General features: G+C 38.2%; 1 protein-coding gene across 1 annotated transcript; it reads left to right on the top strand.

The window, feature by feature from the left end:
* Positions 1 to 461: 461 nt before the first annotated feature.
* On the top strand, positions 462 to 10,956 carry gpr206 (P2Y purinoceptor 14). Its single transcript, XM_082180680.1, has 3 exons — positions 462 to 605; positions 8,009 to 8,439; positions 9,486 to 10,956. The coding sequence occupies exons 1-3, from the start codon at positions 543 to 545 to the stop codon at positions 10,180 to 10,182; spliced, it is 1,191 nt and encodes a 396-aa protein (XP_082036806.1). The 5' UTR covers positions 462 to 542; the 3' UTR covers positions 10,183 to 10,956.
* Positions 10,957 to 17,115: the final 6,159 nt, after the last annotated feature.

The following is a 17,115-nucleotide window of genomic DNA, read 5'->3' as shown; positions in this document are numbered from 1 at the left end:
GAATGGATGTAATTTCAAAGAGACTCCACTAGATGGAAAAGTCAGCACAGCAATATGTATACAACAGAAGTTACAGGACCCCTAAACAATGTCACTGACACTAGTCTCACAAGTGAGCAGTCTCGAAGGTTTAAAAACGGATTGGAACTGACCGATTTTAGCCAGTTCTCATCATTTTAGTGAACATTATTCGGTGCAAGGTTCTTTGTTTGGCTGAGACCGATATTGACAGTAGCTTATTATTCAGGATGCCCCACAGCTACAGCAAATCATTTGCATATTGAGAACTAAATAAGGACCAAACAAAAACAAACTTTGACTTGCAAATTACAAAAAATAAAAAATGTTACACAGTTTAGCCCTGCAACCAACCATGTATCTTCAATGTCTTGCAAAAACCGCCCAAACACGTCACAACCCAACCATCTGGCTTTGCTCTTTTTTTTTTCTTTTTTTTTTTGTTCTCATGGTTTCAGACTCATTAACTCACACACACGCATTCAAACCCCAATTTCCTCTTAACATGATACAAAAGGAAGTGAATGAAAAGGATGAAACATCTAGATCAAAGCACACTGGACAGCCTGGGTACAAGTGGATTTCAAGTAAGTTAAATATAAATATGATTAGCTAATTTGTTAATTGCAATTTAGGTTCTACCATAAACATGCTGTTGGTTGTTGGTCATTTCTTAATGCACAAATAAATTGCATCTTTTTCATATCATGCATTCATTGTTAAGACAAAACATTTTGATGTCTCTATTTTACAGTATTACTTCTCAGTGTACTCAATAATTATGATGGAAACTTCTTAAAATGTTAAATATATTCAACATGTAGTATGTGTAATTACCATGACACAACTTATAAATAGTGTGCAGTATGTATGAATGTGTATAGTATGGATGTAATCCCAATATACTACATTTACCATTTTGGTTTATGTGGTTAAATAAACCGTGTGAAACAAAAGATCAAGAAAAGTAATTTAGCGTGAAGTAAACTAGAGTAGATTACAATGCTTATTTGTCCTTCCTCCAACGACATCTTGTCCCATTTTGTGTAATAGATTACTTTGTCTGATATGTACTTGATAATACATTGTGCTGCTAATGAAACATTTTGTTGAATGCTTTGGATTACACACAACAGTTTCAGTGTCAGCATGAACATTTGTGGCGCAGAAAAGCACACCTTAAAGTGGCCCCTGTGAACAGAACTGAACTTTGTTAAAGAGACTGTTTTTACCAGTCATTGACCTTGATAAATGTCTCATTATGCAGCTCTCAGCACTGGAAGACAACAACAGATTAAATCAGATTTTTCAACAAATCTGTTGACTGTTGATATAATTATTTTTGCATTTTCATGAATACTTTCAGCTCAGTCACTGGCCTACAGACAGTGTTGCCAATTTGGGAATTTTGCCACCAAATTGAGCAACTTTCAAAATTTTGCTGCAACTTTTATTATTATATTATATATTTTTTTTTGCAACAAGGAGCTTGTCACCATTATGTTCTGTTAGTTTCATTATCATGGACATGGACTCATATTTAGTTTGTTTTCATTCTCATCATTGTTCCTTCTCGCTCCTCATTTGTGTTCCTTGTTACAGCTGTGTTCTATTAACAATCCTCGTTTGTGTTTGCTATATAACTTGATCCTTCACATTCATTCTCCGTTTGGTCTACTTTCACATTTAGTGTTTGTTGCTCTGCCTGTTTGCATGCTTGATCTTTATTTAACTTCGTGTTGGAACTAATCTTCTTCGTGTGCCTTTCTGCGACTGCCCGTGACAGAACTATTTTGGATACATGTTGTGTTGAGAAGCATACAATACTTGATGTTCAATTCATAGTAATTGCTAACTATAACGCATTAATGTGGATCTGCACCACTAGGGGCTCTAGTGAGGAATTGTGTTGAGTAATGTGATGAAGAAAAATAAAGTTTGATGTGTGAGTTGTACACCGCATGGAGTGTGCTCTGTTGAAAGGTGAAAACACCACAAATTGGCAACGAGGATGAGTGCTTCAGTGCCGAGCCCGCCTCCGTTTCTTCATGTTAGGTTTGGAGCCACCGATTCCATTTGAAACGTGGCAGAAAATCTTTCATAATTACATGATAATCATCCAGGCAACCGGAGATGCAAGGCCGGAGAGACGCAGACGAGCGGTCTTGCTGCTTTGCTTGGGGACGGAAGGCCAGTGCCTGTTTTATACTCGCCAGACCAAGGTACTGCTTTTGATGAAGCAATGGCTGCACTTAACGCAAGTTAACGTAGTTGCATGCTGACACACGTTCAGACAACGTGTGCAAAGAGCAACCTGCTTTAAAGGTGATGATACACCGGGCAACCTTTTGAGCAATATTGCTGGGCAATGTTGCCTCAACTGGCAACCAGGTGAGACACAGGGCCCATGACCGATCTAAATGATCCAGATAGAAATGTATTGCCCATTTTCAATGGGAAAGTGCCCAAGCAACAATTGCTCGGCAAGATTGCCCAGCAACATTGCTCAAAAAGTTGCCCTGTGTATCATCACCTTAAGAGCGTTAGCAGGCCCATGTGCGTTCGGGGCAAATGGAGAGTGAAATGCTCTGTGATCGGTTGATCGCAAATGCGTCGTTGATTGCAGTAAAGGACAAATTACTGTTGGAGTAATTTGAAAACAAACAACGACCGGTCAGCAACGTCGACAATGTGGATCGGACAAACATCTGGCAAATGATAAAAACTGCCCTGCTGCTAAAGTGACATGCAGACACTGTGGGAAAAAAGGACACTTTGCTAGAGTGTGTAAAGCAACAGTGAGTGAAGTAAGAGAGGTGGTAGTTCCAGCTGTGCTCTGTGTGGATAACGTAAAACAATCTGGTACACCCAATGATAAGATCACCTGAAGTGAATATTGAAGCACCAGGAGGTCATAAACATAAGTTACAACTGGTTGTAGATACGGGCGCATCAGTTTCCATACTTCCAGAAGATTTGTATAAGAAAATTAAACTTGTCACTTGTGCAAAAGAGAACCTACCAGTTATTGGCTGCTTATCAGCATTTGTGGGTGTATCAGCAAATTACAATGTGGTTCCAGCTACTTTTTATGTAGTGACTGCAGGATCTCCCTTGCTAGGGTTAGATTTAATAAGACTGCTGAACCTGGACATTGTAAGCGGAAAAGTAAAGCACATAGACAATGAATGTGGACTCTCACCTGCACCTCTTCATATGACTCAGCATTCCACAAGTCCTGTGTACACAGTATCACCTGTATCTGCTACTCACCTTGGATGTGTGAAAGGATTTATCCACAAAGTGCAAGTTAATTCAACAGTGACACCAGTACGTCAAAAATTGAGACGCTTACCTCTCAGCATCCACAAGGAGGTGTCCGCTGAGCTTAATCGTCTCCTTACAGTGGGCATAATTGATGCTTCAGAATGGGTTAGTCCGTTGGTGGTGGTACGTCAGCGTGATGGACACATTAGACTTTGTGTAGACCTCCGTGAACCCAATAAGAGTGTGATTATGGATTGCTACCCATTACCTCACATGGATGATTTGTTTACAGAGCTTGCAGGTGCTTCACATTACAGTCAAACTGATCTGAGCTCTGCTTACCACCAGCTGCCTCTCCATCCTGACAGTCGTAACCTGACTGCGTTCATAACGCACAAAGGCCTTTTCCGTTTCACTCGGGTTCCGTTTGGACTAGCTTCATCGCTGTCAGCCTTCCAAAAAATAATGCAAATGGTCCTAAAGGAGCTGGAAGGGGTAAATAATTAATTAGACGACATTATAGTGTATGGTAATTCTCAGGAGGCCCATGATAAGCACCTCAAAGATGTTCGTCAAAAGCTAGACGAGGTTGGCTTGCAGTCTGAGAGGAAATATTCTACTGTGGAGAAGGAGGTGCTTGCGTGTGTTTGGGCGGTAGAAAAGTGGAGAGCGTGTGTGTGGGGACATCGTTTCACTCTATAAGAACTGATCATCAGGCCCTTAATACTCTTCTCTCCACAAAGGGCATGAATAGAGCGGGCATGAGGGTAGCTCGTTGGTCTGCTAGGCTCCTGTGCTTCCAGTATGATGTACAGTACCGTCCAGGTAGAAAAAGGTGTGTGGCTGATTGTCTCTCCCGTATGCCATTGAGCCACACAGACACCACTGTATCCATTGAACAGGATTTGATTTCTGAAATCGCAGAAATTCAGCCCTTTCTGACTGCGTTGCAGCTAGTGGACTTTTTTTTAATTTATTTTTTATTGGTATTTAACAAGACAACACATAATGATACATTTAATTAAAAGTAAGAAATTACAGACTGTCTCAATTTAAACCCTTCCAGAACCCTCCCAACCAAAAAAAAAAAAAAAAAAAAAAAAAAAGGACAAATAAGTAATCATAACCAAATAATTGCAAATAAATTGATTAGAATAACGGTTCCTCTCTCTAGTATTGGTCTTTCCTCTTTCCAGTAACAGTCAATTATTGTGTAATAGCATTAGTGTCAGGAGAACACAGTAAACCTTTTATGTAGTCTAGGACAGGTTCCCAGGTCTTCTGAAAAGTTTTAAGGGATCCTGAAAGAAAAAAAAATCTTAACTTCTCAAGGTTTATACAGCTAAAAACTTCTTAGATCCACCTGTCGTGCGATGGGGGAGTCACATGTTTCCATTTGAGAAGAATGGCTCGTCTAGCTAAAACAGAAGTAAAGGCAATAACCTGGCGAGATGAGATAGTCAAGTCAGGTCTCGAAGGAATGCCAAAAAGAGCAGTCAGGGGGTTGGGGTCCAACTCTATGTTAAGAGCATTATTAAGCGTATCAAAAACATTGGACCAAAAGTCTGTCATCCGAGGACAGCTCCAGAACATATGAAGATGATTAGCAGGAGACTGCTTGCAACGATGACAAGCATCACTCATATCTGGGAAATTTTTTGCCAATCTGGCATTAGTTAGATGTGCTCGGTGGAGCACCTTACATTGCAATAGGCCATGTCTGGCACATATGGAAGAGCAATGAACTAATCTTAGAATTTCATCCCATTGATCATCGGTAATAGAAACACCCAGGTCATTCTCCCACACAGCTAGTGGACTTTAAAGCTGAATGCGAGGGCTGTCCAGAACTGTCTCAGTTACGTCAGACAATTCAGACAGGTTGGCCTAAACTGCAAAAGTCTGTCTCCAGTGACTTACGTCCATACTTACTGGTTAGACATGAACTGGCTGTTGGAATCTCCATTGATTTGCAGAGGGAATCGTTTGATTGTTCCTATTGCACTGCGGGAACGCCTCATCCACCTGGCGCATGAGGGACATCAGGGGCTGGTGCAAACCAAACAGCGTCTGAGAGAGCTCTATTGATGGCCACGAATGGACTATCTTGTTCACACAATCCCATCCGCATGTGTGACCTGTCAGGCCAGTGATAAATCGGCCGAAACATTTACAGCTCCAATGCAGCCAGTGGGCAAGTGGTTCTGTTAAAGGGTGAAAACACCACACATATACATATATTTGGCGATTTTTAACAATTAACAAACAGATCACAAGTTATCCGCATGGTAACTGACGGGCAGATAAGGCTCAGATTAGACCAGTCATCCCAGACTGAAAAGGGAATATCCTCCTTGTGGTTTGTTACTCAGAGGATGTGTGCTGTGAGAAAAAACAAACAAAAGACAAAGAAAGACATTCTGTCACTTCTAACTTTCTCTCTGAGTGATTATTCTACATGAAAATATAGCGTGTTAGTGTTATAATAATACAATATGTGTGCACAGAGAGTAGGAGGGAAGCAAACACATGCAAACGAGGCACAATGACGTAATGAATATGCTAATCAAAGTGTGATATCAAGTCTGTACAAAGACTTAGGCGTTGTTTGCACAGGATGCATCTATCGCATTATTTTCAAAAGCAGCAGCCTTGCAGCTATTTGCAATTGATGCTATTTAAACTCAGTGTAAATAGCAACAAAACCCAACTGCAAATAGAATTACTTATATGCTATTTATTAACACTGTAAAGTTAATTATGTCTTAAGCTGTTGTGTTGCATATTTCTCAGTGGTGAGATTTTTATCAGGATAAAAGCATGTGATGTGTTCTGTTACATCCGATACGCTTTATATTTAGCTCTGTCTTTAAGTGCAAGAACATATCCTGTGTAAATACAGCTCAGTTAAAGTGTTACTGCACAACTTCAAAAATAATAGGCTCATGTGTAAATTTAGAATTCTGTATTTCATGTGGATGACACTAGTGGATGACACTACACACTGCAGTTAACTTCGGTTGTCATTTCACCTTTTAGAACTGAATCCCGTTTAGTACACACACACACAGTACAGAAATTTTAGGGAGTGACAACTGTATTTTACAACCGAATTAACTCCTGAAAAATTCAGGTATTGACAACTGCATTTAGGCTACATTGTATGCGCAGTGCAAGAAATCACAGGGAAAGAGGTACGGAAATCTTTAGATAACCTTGACAGAATGTTCTCTAAATGTTATTTGTAGGTTTTATTTTTATAACAATAAACTAACATTCCCAGAACACTACAGTGTTTAAAAAAAAAAATAAAAAAAAATGTATATACAGTATATTTTTGAGTGTGTATAGAACATTCCATAATGTATTTTGTTTTTGCTATCTTTTTTACCATAAACTTACCTTCCCAGAATTATGCACAGGCGTTTTCTGTGACAGCATAATAAGAACTTACACAGAACATTTTCATGGTTAAAGTCCCCATGAAATCAAAATGTAATTTTTTTTTGTTTCTTTTAGTACAGTATGAATACGCAGCCTGATCTCACGGCAATTCGTACGAATTCTACGAGGTGGCTAATTCGTACAAATTAGTAAGATTTTTGCTAAATCGTACATATTTTACGAATTGCCCAATTCGTATAAATTCATACGAATGACCTACCCCTGACCCCGCCCCTAAACCTACCCATCACGTGGGTTTAGACAAAATAATCGTACAAATTCGTACGAATTAGCCACCTTTTTATCACTCGTACGCATTGGTCGTGAGATAGCGTTGGGAATATGTTAGCCTTAAGGTTATTTATAAGCGAATATGCGAATATTTAGAAGATATAACTTCCAGTCTTTCACTTCAGCCAATATGGATGAATGATTTTGATGATATCACTCTGCACTTCAGCTTCTCATCAGATTTTCTGTCCAATCAAATGCTCTCTAGAATCTGAAGCGTCCCGCCCCCTACATTATACATAGACGCCGAAGCTGCGGCTAAAATCGGTCACTTGTTCACAAATTTACTATTTTCCACACGTGAATGGCACACAGTGCACTGTATAGGGGATAGGGAACGAGTCAGACAGTTTAAATAGGCTTTCCTTTGTGGCGACTGAAGTCTGGTTTCTCGTTAGGGTACCGCGAACCGCCGCAGGACGCACGCACACACACGCACGCACACACTCTGCTCTGGTCCACATGACACCATACAGAGCGGATCATATGCGAGATATTCTGCACAGTATGTTATATTTTGAAGCGATATGGAGGAGATTAGGAGGAGAAACGGTTAGAGATAAGGAGGAAACTGTGGCTTTGGCGAGATGTGACATGTAAACGAAACGCTATTGTATACTTTAAAAAGGGGAGGAGCCGTTCGATATGTCCAGCTCTGTCTTTCTGTTTTAGTGGAAATGACGCCAACACACTGAATATGCTACGTGTTTCAAGGCATTTCATTTGGCCTTTAAATATGTTTAATGGTTTAGCATCATTTTTGTCTCACCAAAAAGCTATATATTTAATAATAAATCTTAATGCTTTATAGACATAATCTTACACTTGTGAAGATTTCGCATTCCATGAATTATGTGTTACAACATATTTCACTTTGAAGCTGCACTTTGCACAAATAAAAAAATTAATCCATGCAATGAATGTAAATGTCTTTAAATTTGCTAAACTGGTACATTTGGTGACTAAACTGTCTCTCTTGTGCTTCTAGATGGAGTCAGCCGTTTCACAAATTCTTAGAACTGCAGTTCCACTAACCAGCTTCACCAATGCCCTGGATGACACCACAGCAAACACCACTCGCACTGAAGAAAATACGACCTGTGAATTTTCAGGGATCAAAGCTCATCCTGTATTCATAGTTGCATACTCATTAGTGTTTCTGGTCAGTCTGGTGTTGAACTGCATCACGATGCGTGTGTATTTCTGCACTAATCAGCGTGTTCAGTCCAGCGTCACGGTCTACATGAAGAACCTGGCCGCAGCTGACTTCTTCCTTTGTCTTTGTTTACCTTTGCGCATTGCTAACTATGCCAACAGTTCAGATATTATGCGCAATATTTACTGCAGCTTTGGAGCAACAGCCTTCTATATAAACATGTATGCAAGCATTCTCTTCATGGATTTTATTGCTGCAAACAGGTATGCAACACATACCAACACCTACTTGTGTTGACCTCCAAGTTTGGAATAATTAAGATATTATAATATATTTTTTAAAATAAATCTCTTGTGCTCAGCAAGAATTCATTTGATTAAAAATACAGTAAAAACAGTAATATTGTGAAATTGCCACGATCTGTTGCCGTATGCAGCACACAACGAAAGTGATAGAGAACAAAGACAGTCTTTAATAAAACGACAAGGAACACTCAGGAGATCGCAGGAGAGTACATAACACAACCACTTTTAACATAGACCCCACTGAACAGAAAGAACTCAAGGCTTAAACACACAGGGAATGTACAGGAGAAAAGAAACAAGTGTGTGGAAACTAATAAACAGCCAGGAGGAAACAACATTAACAGACAATTTAACTGCATTTAAAAAAGTAACCGTTTTAAATTGTTATGTATTTTTAAAAATGAGTAGGTGCTCAGTTATGATCAATAATTACAAAAATGCTCATTATTATCAGTATTGAAAACAGGTGTTGCATGCCTAATATTTTTGTCTAGACATTTCAAAAGAACAGTATTTGTTATGTTTAATTTGATGTGCCCTGGATGAATATTATTATTATTATTATTATTACTTAGCCCAATTTTTAATGATAAACACAACTATTTTCAACACTGATAATAATAATTAATGCTTATTATTAAACATTCATTATTACATCCAGCAAATCAGCAAAGTATAGTAATTTGTGACACTGAAGACTTGAGTAATGATGGTGAAAATCCAGCTTTGATCACAGGAATAAAATAAATTTTAATATAAATTCTAATAGAAAAAAGTTCATTTCAATGAAATAATATTTCACAATATCACTCTTTTTAATGTATTTTAAATGTGCCTTGGTGAGTATAAGTAACTTCTTTCAAAACCATTGAACCGTGTACTTGACAAGAAATGTGTGAGCAATTTGTTTCCAAGCCATGATATCACAGCTTTCTTCAGAAATAAACATAATAGAATTACAAGCATGAACACATTTTAGCTTTTTTTTTTTTTTTTTACCTCAGGTACCTGAAGATTGTCCGGCCACTGGAGACTCATTCTCTGCAGACGGTTCGTACCGCCCGCCACGTTTCCGCAGCTACATGGCTCTCGCTGTTAGCCATGTCTTCCATCTACTTGATCTTCTTTCTCCTGACCTCCTGGGGTCACATTCATAAGCCTGAGAAAATCGGCTGTGAGGCTTTCCACAGTCCTCAGCTCAGCTTGGTCTACAAAATCACTCACAGTGTGTCTATGGTGATCTTCATTTTTGTGCTGGTGTCTCTGATTGCTCTTTACTGGGGGACTCTGCAAAAGGTCAGAAAAGCTCAGTTGTCCACACAGACCACATCCAGCAGCCATAAGTTCAGGAAGTCTAAACGCAACATGCTAGTTCTAGTGCTTGTTTTTTGTGTGTGCTTTGTGCCCTATCATCTGGTGCGACTGCCTTACGCATTTATCAAACCTCAGACGAAACTCTGCACAGCCTATGCATTCTACGTCCTGAAGGAGCTGACTGTCCTACTATCAGTGCTAAATGCTTGCTTGGATCCACTTATATACTTCATCTTCTGCAAGGCCTTCAGAAACCAGCTGAGCCTCAGGAAGAAAACAGATGTGACGAGAGACAGTGACGACAGAGGACAGCAAAGACGAATGAGCAACATGTTGACCTACATCGAGACAAAGATATCCACACTCAGACGTGAAAGTGTCATTTAACTCAAAAGATTCTCAGGAAGGATGACAGTTTACTTAGTAAACCACAACAAAAGGAGTGCAATGTGGATGAAGGATCATTAGATTGCACACAAAGCAGTTCATCTTAAAATCATGCACATCTTAGGTTTTGTCCTTTTATCTTGCACACCATTTCATTTTTCAGTTTCACTGTGACTAGATTGCAGCTTGAAAATGATCTAATAGTGAATTTGTTGGTAGAAACTAACGTTGAAGATTCATCACGAACTGATTCTGTCATTAAAGATATTTATTGTATAATATTACAAAAACTAAAAGAATCTTCTACTTCAAATGCTCTTCGTTTGAACTTTCAGTTCATCAAGGAATCCTACAAAACTGTATCACGGTTTCTGACCAAACTGTTTTCAGCACTGATAACTGATAAACCCAGGATGAAGGATCATGTGACACTGAACCCTGGAGTAATGATGCTGAAAATTCAGCTTTGCATCACTGGAATAAATTACAGTTTAAAATATATTCAAAAAGAAAAAAGTTTTTTAAAATTATGACTAAACTTCACAAAATATTAGTGTTTTACTGTATTTTGATCAAATAAATGCAACCTTGGTGCGCACTTATTTCAAATACATAAAAAAACCCAAAAACAAATCTTACCAAACCTTTTGAATAATAGTGTATTTAATATTGGTATTTGAGATGATATGATCTGTGGACATGTGGCTTGCTTGCTATGGAAAAATACAGCATTTAAAATTAATTTTTGAATAATAATAAAATATTAAAGCTGTACTTTTATCTTAAAAGGTCATTTTTTTTTATTGTTTTATTGTTACTTGTTGTTTACTTTAAATTCCTTATTGCGTTTTTATTTGTGTCAAACTGGTGTCAAACTGGTGAATTATAGCGGGAAAACACTTTGGAATTACTTCTCCTTTTAATGGAAGTATTGTATTTTGAGAACATGAAGTGAACTGATTTGAAACAGTTTCCTTAATGGTAGAATCACATTTGATAATATATCTGGTGGAAGGCCAAATGATTTGCCCAGGTAATAATAAAAAAAAAAAAAAATATCCACCTGTTTGGTGGATATACATTTGTATTGTTTTTTATGATTTATACTACTGGGCTTGAAGTATTGTATTTTGAGAACATGAAGTGAACTGATTTGAAACAGTTTCCTTAATGGTAGAATCACATTTGATAATATATCTGGTGGAAGGCCAAATGATTTGCCCAGGTAATAATAAAAAAAAAAAAAAATATCCACCTGTTTGGTGGATATACATTTGTATTGTTTTTTATGATTTATACTACTGGGCTATGGACATGACGTGTGCCAGTGTACACATTGCCTGCCACTGCTAGACATAAGGGGGTCTGCACCAACAATGCACATTTTGCACATCTCCTTTGTTTGACATCCATTTCAGGTCTTGGGCTGTGTTGGAAATTGCCCCCTATTGCCTACCCTCATTTACTATTCCCTACATTACCCCACTAATATAGTGCACTTGAAGTAGTGAATGAAAGCGAGTGAGTGAATTCGGACACTGGGTGCGGCGGGAGGGCTGTCGCTTTTGCATAGTTTATGCTTGATGTTTAACAATCATTTGAAACTTAGCAAACTGGCAGCTCCAGTAGTATTTATTATTATTATAATTTTTTTAACTCTGTCATGGAAACTAGCATGTATGAACCTTAATTCATACAGTATCACTTTGGCGAGTTACTTGAGTTTATTAAACACAATTATCTTTGGCGGTATGATTCCTTATGGGGGTTCTTGCTTCATGATTAATGGCATACAGAGCTTAAGCATTAACCCCCCATTGAACCATCAGCTTGAGTGATAAACAGATGATTAAGACACTTTAGTAATGTCTTTAAAGCAAAACCGTGTTAACGTGTAGACGTGGCAGTAAATCCCGGGACATCTATACTGTAGCTTGGCTATGAGGATGAGTGTCTCTCAGCAATGATGTCCGTGACAGCTAGGACTTGAAAGCCTTGGTAATCTGAAACAAAAGAAGACGGCAGCCAGGAGGTGCACAATAATATGCTTGATACTTTTGTGGTGAGGGCGGGAGGGTTGCGAGCAGTTTGAGCATGCTTACTGAGTAATGACACGTGTGTATACTGTATATCCTCACGGTCTAATAAGAGAATGGTAGTGGTTGGAGAGATTTGACCGCTGACCGCGTCAGCTGATAGCAGCCTATGCATTATTAATAACAGTAACATACTGTAAAGATTACAGTAAAGAAAAACAAACTGGGCCAACCTGGACCACAAAACATAACAAACTGTTCCAGCCAATAACCGACAAGAAGGATTTGGGGGTGGGGTTTTGGGGGGTTAGTGCGGCGTGGATGAGGAGGAGGGAGGGTCGAGCAAGCCTCCGTTTTGTTTGACAATACTTTGAACGTCAACAAGAAGTGACGTCACCCAACATCACTTAGAGCACCTTTAAGTGATATTGTTCACAAGCTGTTTGATTGACATCTTTCCACGGTTGAAACACAGATTGAGTGATTACATGAAACATGATACGGATTTCGGTAAGTTGTACTGTATCTTTCAACTTACCTTGTGATATTAATGCATGTTTTTCTAGATATAATTTGTATTAAAGTGGAAGAAAAGACTTGCGCTCGCTCCTGCTTGAACTGATGCGCTACAACGATCTGTCTCGTCACATTTAAAGGGATACTCCACCGTTTTTTCATATTAAACTATGTTATTCCCTTAACTAAGACGAGTTGATACATACCTCTCTCATCTCAGTGTGTGCACTTAATCGCTCTGGCGCACGGTGACACTTTGATAGCACTTAGCTTAGCCCAGTATATTCAATGGTATCTAACAGCAATGAATTTAGAAGTGACCAAACACATCAATGTTTTCCCTATTTAAAAACAGTTACACGAGTAGTTATACGACCAAGTAGGGTGACACAAAATAAAACGTGGTGCTTTTCTAAGCGGGTTAAAAAGGATAACTATAATGTATGGCGGAATAGCACTTTTGGGAGTAAATAGCACCGGTTCTGGAATCGAACCAGCAACCTTTGGGTTGCCAGTTCAACTCCCTAACCACCAGGCAATGACTGCCCCAAAGAACACGTCTTCTATAGGAGGGTGGAAGGATAGTAGATGTGTAATGTGTAATGTGATAGGAGGGTAGATGTGTAATGTGTTGGGTGTTTTGTAATGCCGTAAGTGTTAGGTATAGTGTATTATTAGAATTGTGTTGTGTGTTGTGTGTTGTATGGAGGAAGTGTAACTGTATGGTGGATTGTTGTGTGTTGAACCTTCTTGAACCTTGTTGTGTGTTGAAATTCTCTCGATTGCCCAAGACAAAATGTATCCTAAGGGAGAAAATAAAGGATAAAGGATAAACTAACTAACTTGGGGGGCGCTATTGAGTACCGCATGGAGTAGACGTGTTCTGCTGAGCTCCTCTCCATATTTCAAATTATTGTTTTAATTTCTCGTGGGTTTTTTCCCACCGGCATTACTTTATAATTGTCTTTGATACACATGATACACATACACATTTTTCCCTATCTTCCAGCTGAAATAATGAAGCAGCGACAGGCATTCAATGATGTCAGGAAGCATCTTCGAGAAGCGGCTTCATTTATCCGGCAAGGCTGCGCGTCACTCATGGTACCACTGACAAGGTGTTTTCCTCGCCCGAGGAGACTGAGGCCTTCATTGAGACAATGTCTTGAAAAGCATTTATTGCCTACATGCTGGCGTAACATGCTCTGGTATGTGACTTTTATTCAACAGCTACCATTAACGTTACTCAGACTGGGACATTTATATGACCGTTTCCTTTGTTCATAGCTTGTTCAAGTGATTGGAGAGGGAGCTAGGGCTTTCTAGCTATAGTTTCGCTGTTCCGATGGTCCGGCAACCCCTCAGTGAGTTTTTGGGATGCGTGTTCTCACTTTGTTTGGGAAAGTGGGACGGAGGTTGGGGGGTAATGTTCTTTTTCCGCGAGTTGTTTTTATTTGATTTTTTTTACCATTAATTGTTTTGAAAGGGCGCCAGGCTTGTACATTGTTTATTCTCAACTTTTGTATGGGAATCTTTTAAGGCAGTGATTAGGGGTCATATTATCTCTTTTGAGTCTTCGGCCAGACGAGCCAAACGTAGGCGCCTTGCAGAAATAGAAGAGGAATTATCTCAATTGGAACCCTCCTATAGAATTTCATCTAGCCCCTCTACTTTACAGAATATTCTTCAATTAAAGTATGAATACAATACTATTATATCAGGGCAGGTATGGTATCAATTGTTGAGGATAAGACAAAAATATTTTGAGTTAGGGGATAAGCCCCATAAATTGCTGGCGCGACAGCTGAGGGGTTTACAAGCAAATAAAGCCATACACAAAATTAAATCAAAAGCAGGGGACATGCTTGTGGATCCTAAAGGTATAAATGATCGCTTTAGAGAATATTATGAACAATTATATACATCAAGAGCAAAAGGGGACATTTCTAATTGGCTAGGACATTTGAATCTTCCTAAATTGAGTGATGCTGCCTGTGAGGCTTTAAACTCTGAAATTACTATTCCAGAGATTGTTGATTCTATAAAATCTTTTCCTAATGGCAAGGTGGCGGGGCCTATGGAAGCTTGTTTCCGCCACAGAAAAAAAAATAAAAAAAATAAATTGCGACTTTTTATCTCACAATTCTGACTTTTTTTTCTCAGAATTGCGAGATATGAAGTCAGAATTGTGAGATATAAAGTCGCAATTCTGAGAAATAAAGTCGCAATTGCAAGATATAAAGTCAGAATTCTGAGAAAAAAAGTCAGAATTGCGTGATATAAAGTCAGAATTGCGAGATATAAAGTCAGAATTCTGACTTTTTTTCTCGCAATTGTGACTTTATATCACGCAATTCTGACTTTATAAAACATAATTGCGAGATATAAAGTCAAAATTGCGTGTTATAAAGTCAGAATTGCGAGATATAAAGTCAGAATTGTGTGTTATAAAGTCAGAATTGCGTGAAATAAAGTCGCAATTGCGTGTTATAAAGTCAGAATTGCGAGATATAAAGTCAGAATTCTGACTTTTTTACTCGCAAGTGCGACTTTATATCACGCAATTCTGACTTTATATCTCGCAATTGGGAGATATAAAGTCAGAATTGCGTGTTATAAAGTCAGAATTGTGAGATATAAACTATTCTGAGGTAAAAAAAAAAAAAAACTCCGTCTTTTTTCCCCCTTAGAATTGGACTTTATAATCTCACAATTCTGACTTTATATCTCCCAATTGCGACTTTATATCATGCAATTCTGACTTTATATCTCCCAATTGCGAGATATAAAGTCAGAATTGCGTGATATAAAGTCGCAATTGCGAGTAAAAAAGTCAGAATTCTGACTTTATATCTCGCAATTCTGACTTTATAACACCCAATTGCGACTTTATATCTCACAATTCTGACTTTATATCACGCAATTCTGACTTTTTTTCTCCGAATTCTGACTTTATATCTCGCAATTGCGACTTTATTTCTCAGAATTGCGACTTTATATCTCACAATTCTGACTTAATATCTCGCAATTCTGAGAAAAAAAGTCAGAATTGTGAGATAAAAAGTCGCAATTTTTTTTTTTTTCAGTGGCGGAAACAAGCTTCCATAGGGGCCAGATGGTTTTGGCATTGAATTATATAAAAAATATTCTGGAAAGCTGGCTCCCCTTTTACTGAGGATGTTCACTCATTCTCTTGAAATTCAAAAATTCCCTGACACATTATAGATGCTAATATCTCACTAATATTAAAAGAGGGTAGGGATGAGACCGAGCCTTCATCTTATCGGCCTATTGCATTACTTAACTCTGACATTATTTTTTTTTTACAAAATTATTAGCTAATAGGTTAAATAAATATATTTCATCCATTATACATGAATCAAACTGGTTTTGTTCCTAATAGAGTGCTGGAAGATAACTATTTTTAACGCTATTTTTTTTTCAATAGCAACCCAGGGGAGAGTGTCAATAGAAATTTCTGTTTTATAATCCCCCTGCCAATAAACAAGTGCCCTTGCATTCGCTGCCCAATAGTAATGCAAGAAGCAAGGTAACCCTAGCCCATTGTTGTATTACAAATTTATTAAATGTTTAATTTAGGTTGCAACAGTAAAAGTTGAGTACATTGAAGTTAGCATTTTAAGATTCAGTTACAGTATGATGATTATATCAAGAGATCCCTGCCAGTCCTGTTCTCTAATTGCTGAGACGACTCTCACCCTCACCCTTTGTCTTTATGCATTTCCTGACCATTAAGCTCAATGTACAGCTGTGCTTTTGTCTCTATGATAATGTTAATGTATGGGCAATCTAGTCAGGCTGATTGGATTAGCATATATGCGTTTGAATAGCTGATTGGATTGAGACTGGTAACACGCTGGAGTCTAGGACGGTTCCTTAACCTGTATCCTTAATTTACATGCTTTGTTCAACTTCAATGTAAATCCCTCCCCCTAAATGTATATAAAAATGCAAGGCAACTTTCTTTAGATTAGACTTGATGATGATGAACTACAGACTTGATGAACTACAGACATGGAAGAATAAATCTCTTCTGCTTATAAAATCCATCTCAAGTCTCATTGGTTTCTGCTTCGATGAAGGAATAAAAGTTTCCAACACCATGCACCCTTCTCCCTTGGTTTCTGTAAATGTATCTTTGATATTCTGTGAGCTTTAAAACCCCAGATAAAAGGCAGGATAATTGAATCTAATGTTTTGAAAAAAGACTTTGTCAAAAAAATTGGAATGTTTTGAAAGAGATACAAGAATCTAGGCAGAGAGACCATTTTAACAGCGTTTATACGGCCTATCATGGAAAGAGGGAGAGTTCTCCATTTGCCAATGTCTATCTTTAAATCCTCCAATTTCTGAAGAAAAT

This window comes from Leuciscus leuciscus, assembly GCF_965113295.1.
Source record: "Leuciscus leuciscus genome assembly, chromosome: 9".
Taxonomy (NCBI): domain Eukaryota; kingdom Metazoa; phylum Chordata; class Actinopteri; order Cypriniformes; family Leuciscidae; genus Leuciscus; species Leuciscus leuciscus.
Note: the sequence above shows the minus strand (reverse complement) of the source record. Positions and strands in the feature narration are given on the sequence as shown.

What these genes read in the sequence shown, in the direction of transcription:
- gpr206 (XM_082180680.1), top strand. Translation starts at nt 543, where the DNA reads ATGAAAAGGATGAAACATCTAGATCAAAGCACACTGGACAGCCTGGGT. An exon ending in TGGGTACAAGTGGATTTCAA is followed by an intron (nt 606 to 8,008) that starts GTAAGTTAAATA and finishes TTGTGCTTCTAG; the next exon opens with ATGGAGTCAGCCGTTTCACA. An exon ending in GATTTTATTGCTGCAAACAG is followed by an intron (nt 8,440 to 9,485) that starts GTATGCAACACA and finishes TTTTTACCTCAG; the next exon opens with GTACCTGAAGATTGTCCGGC.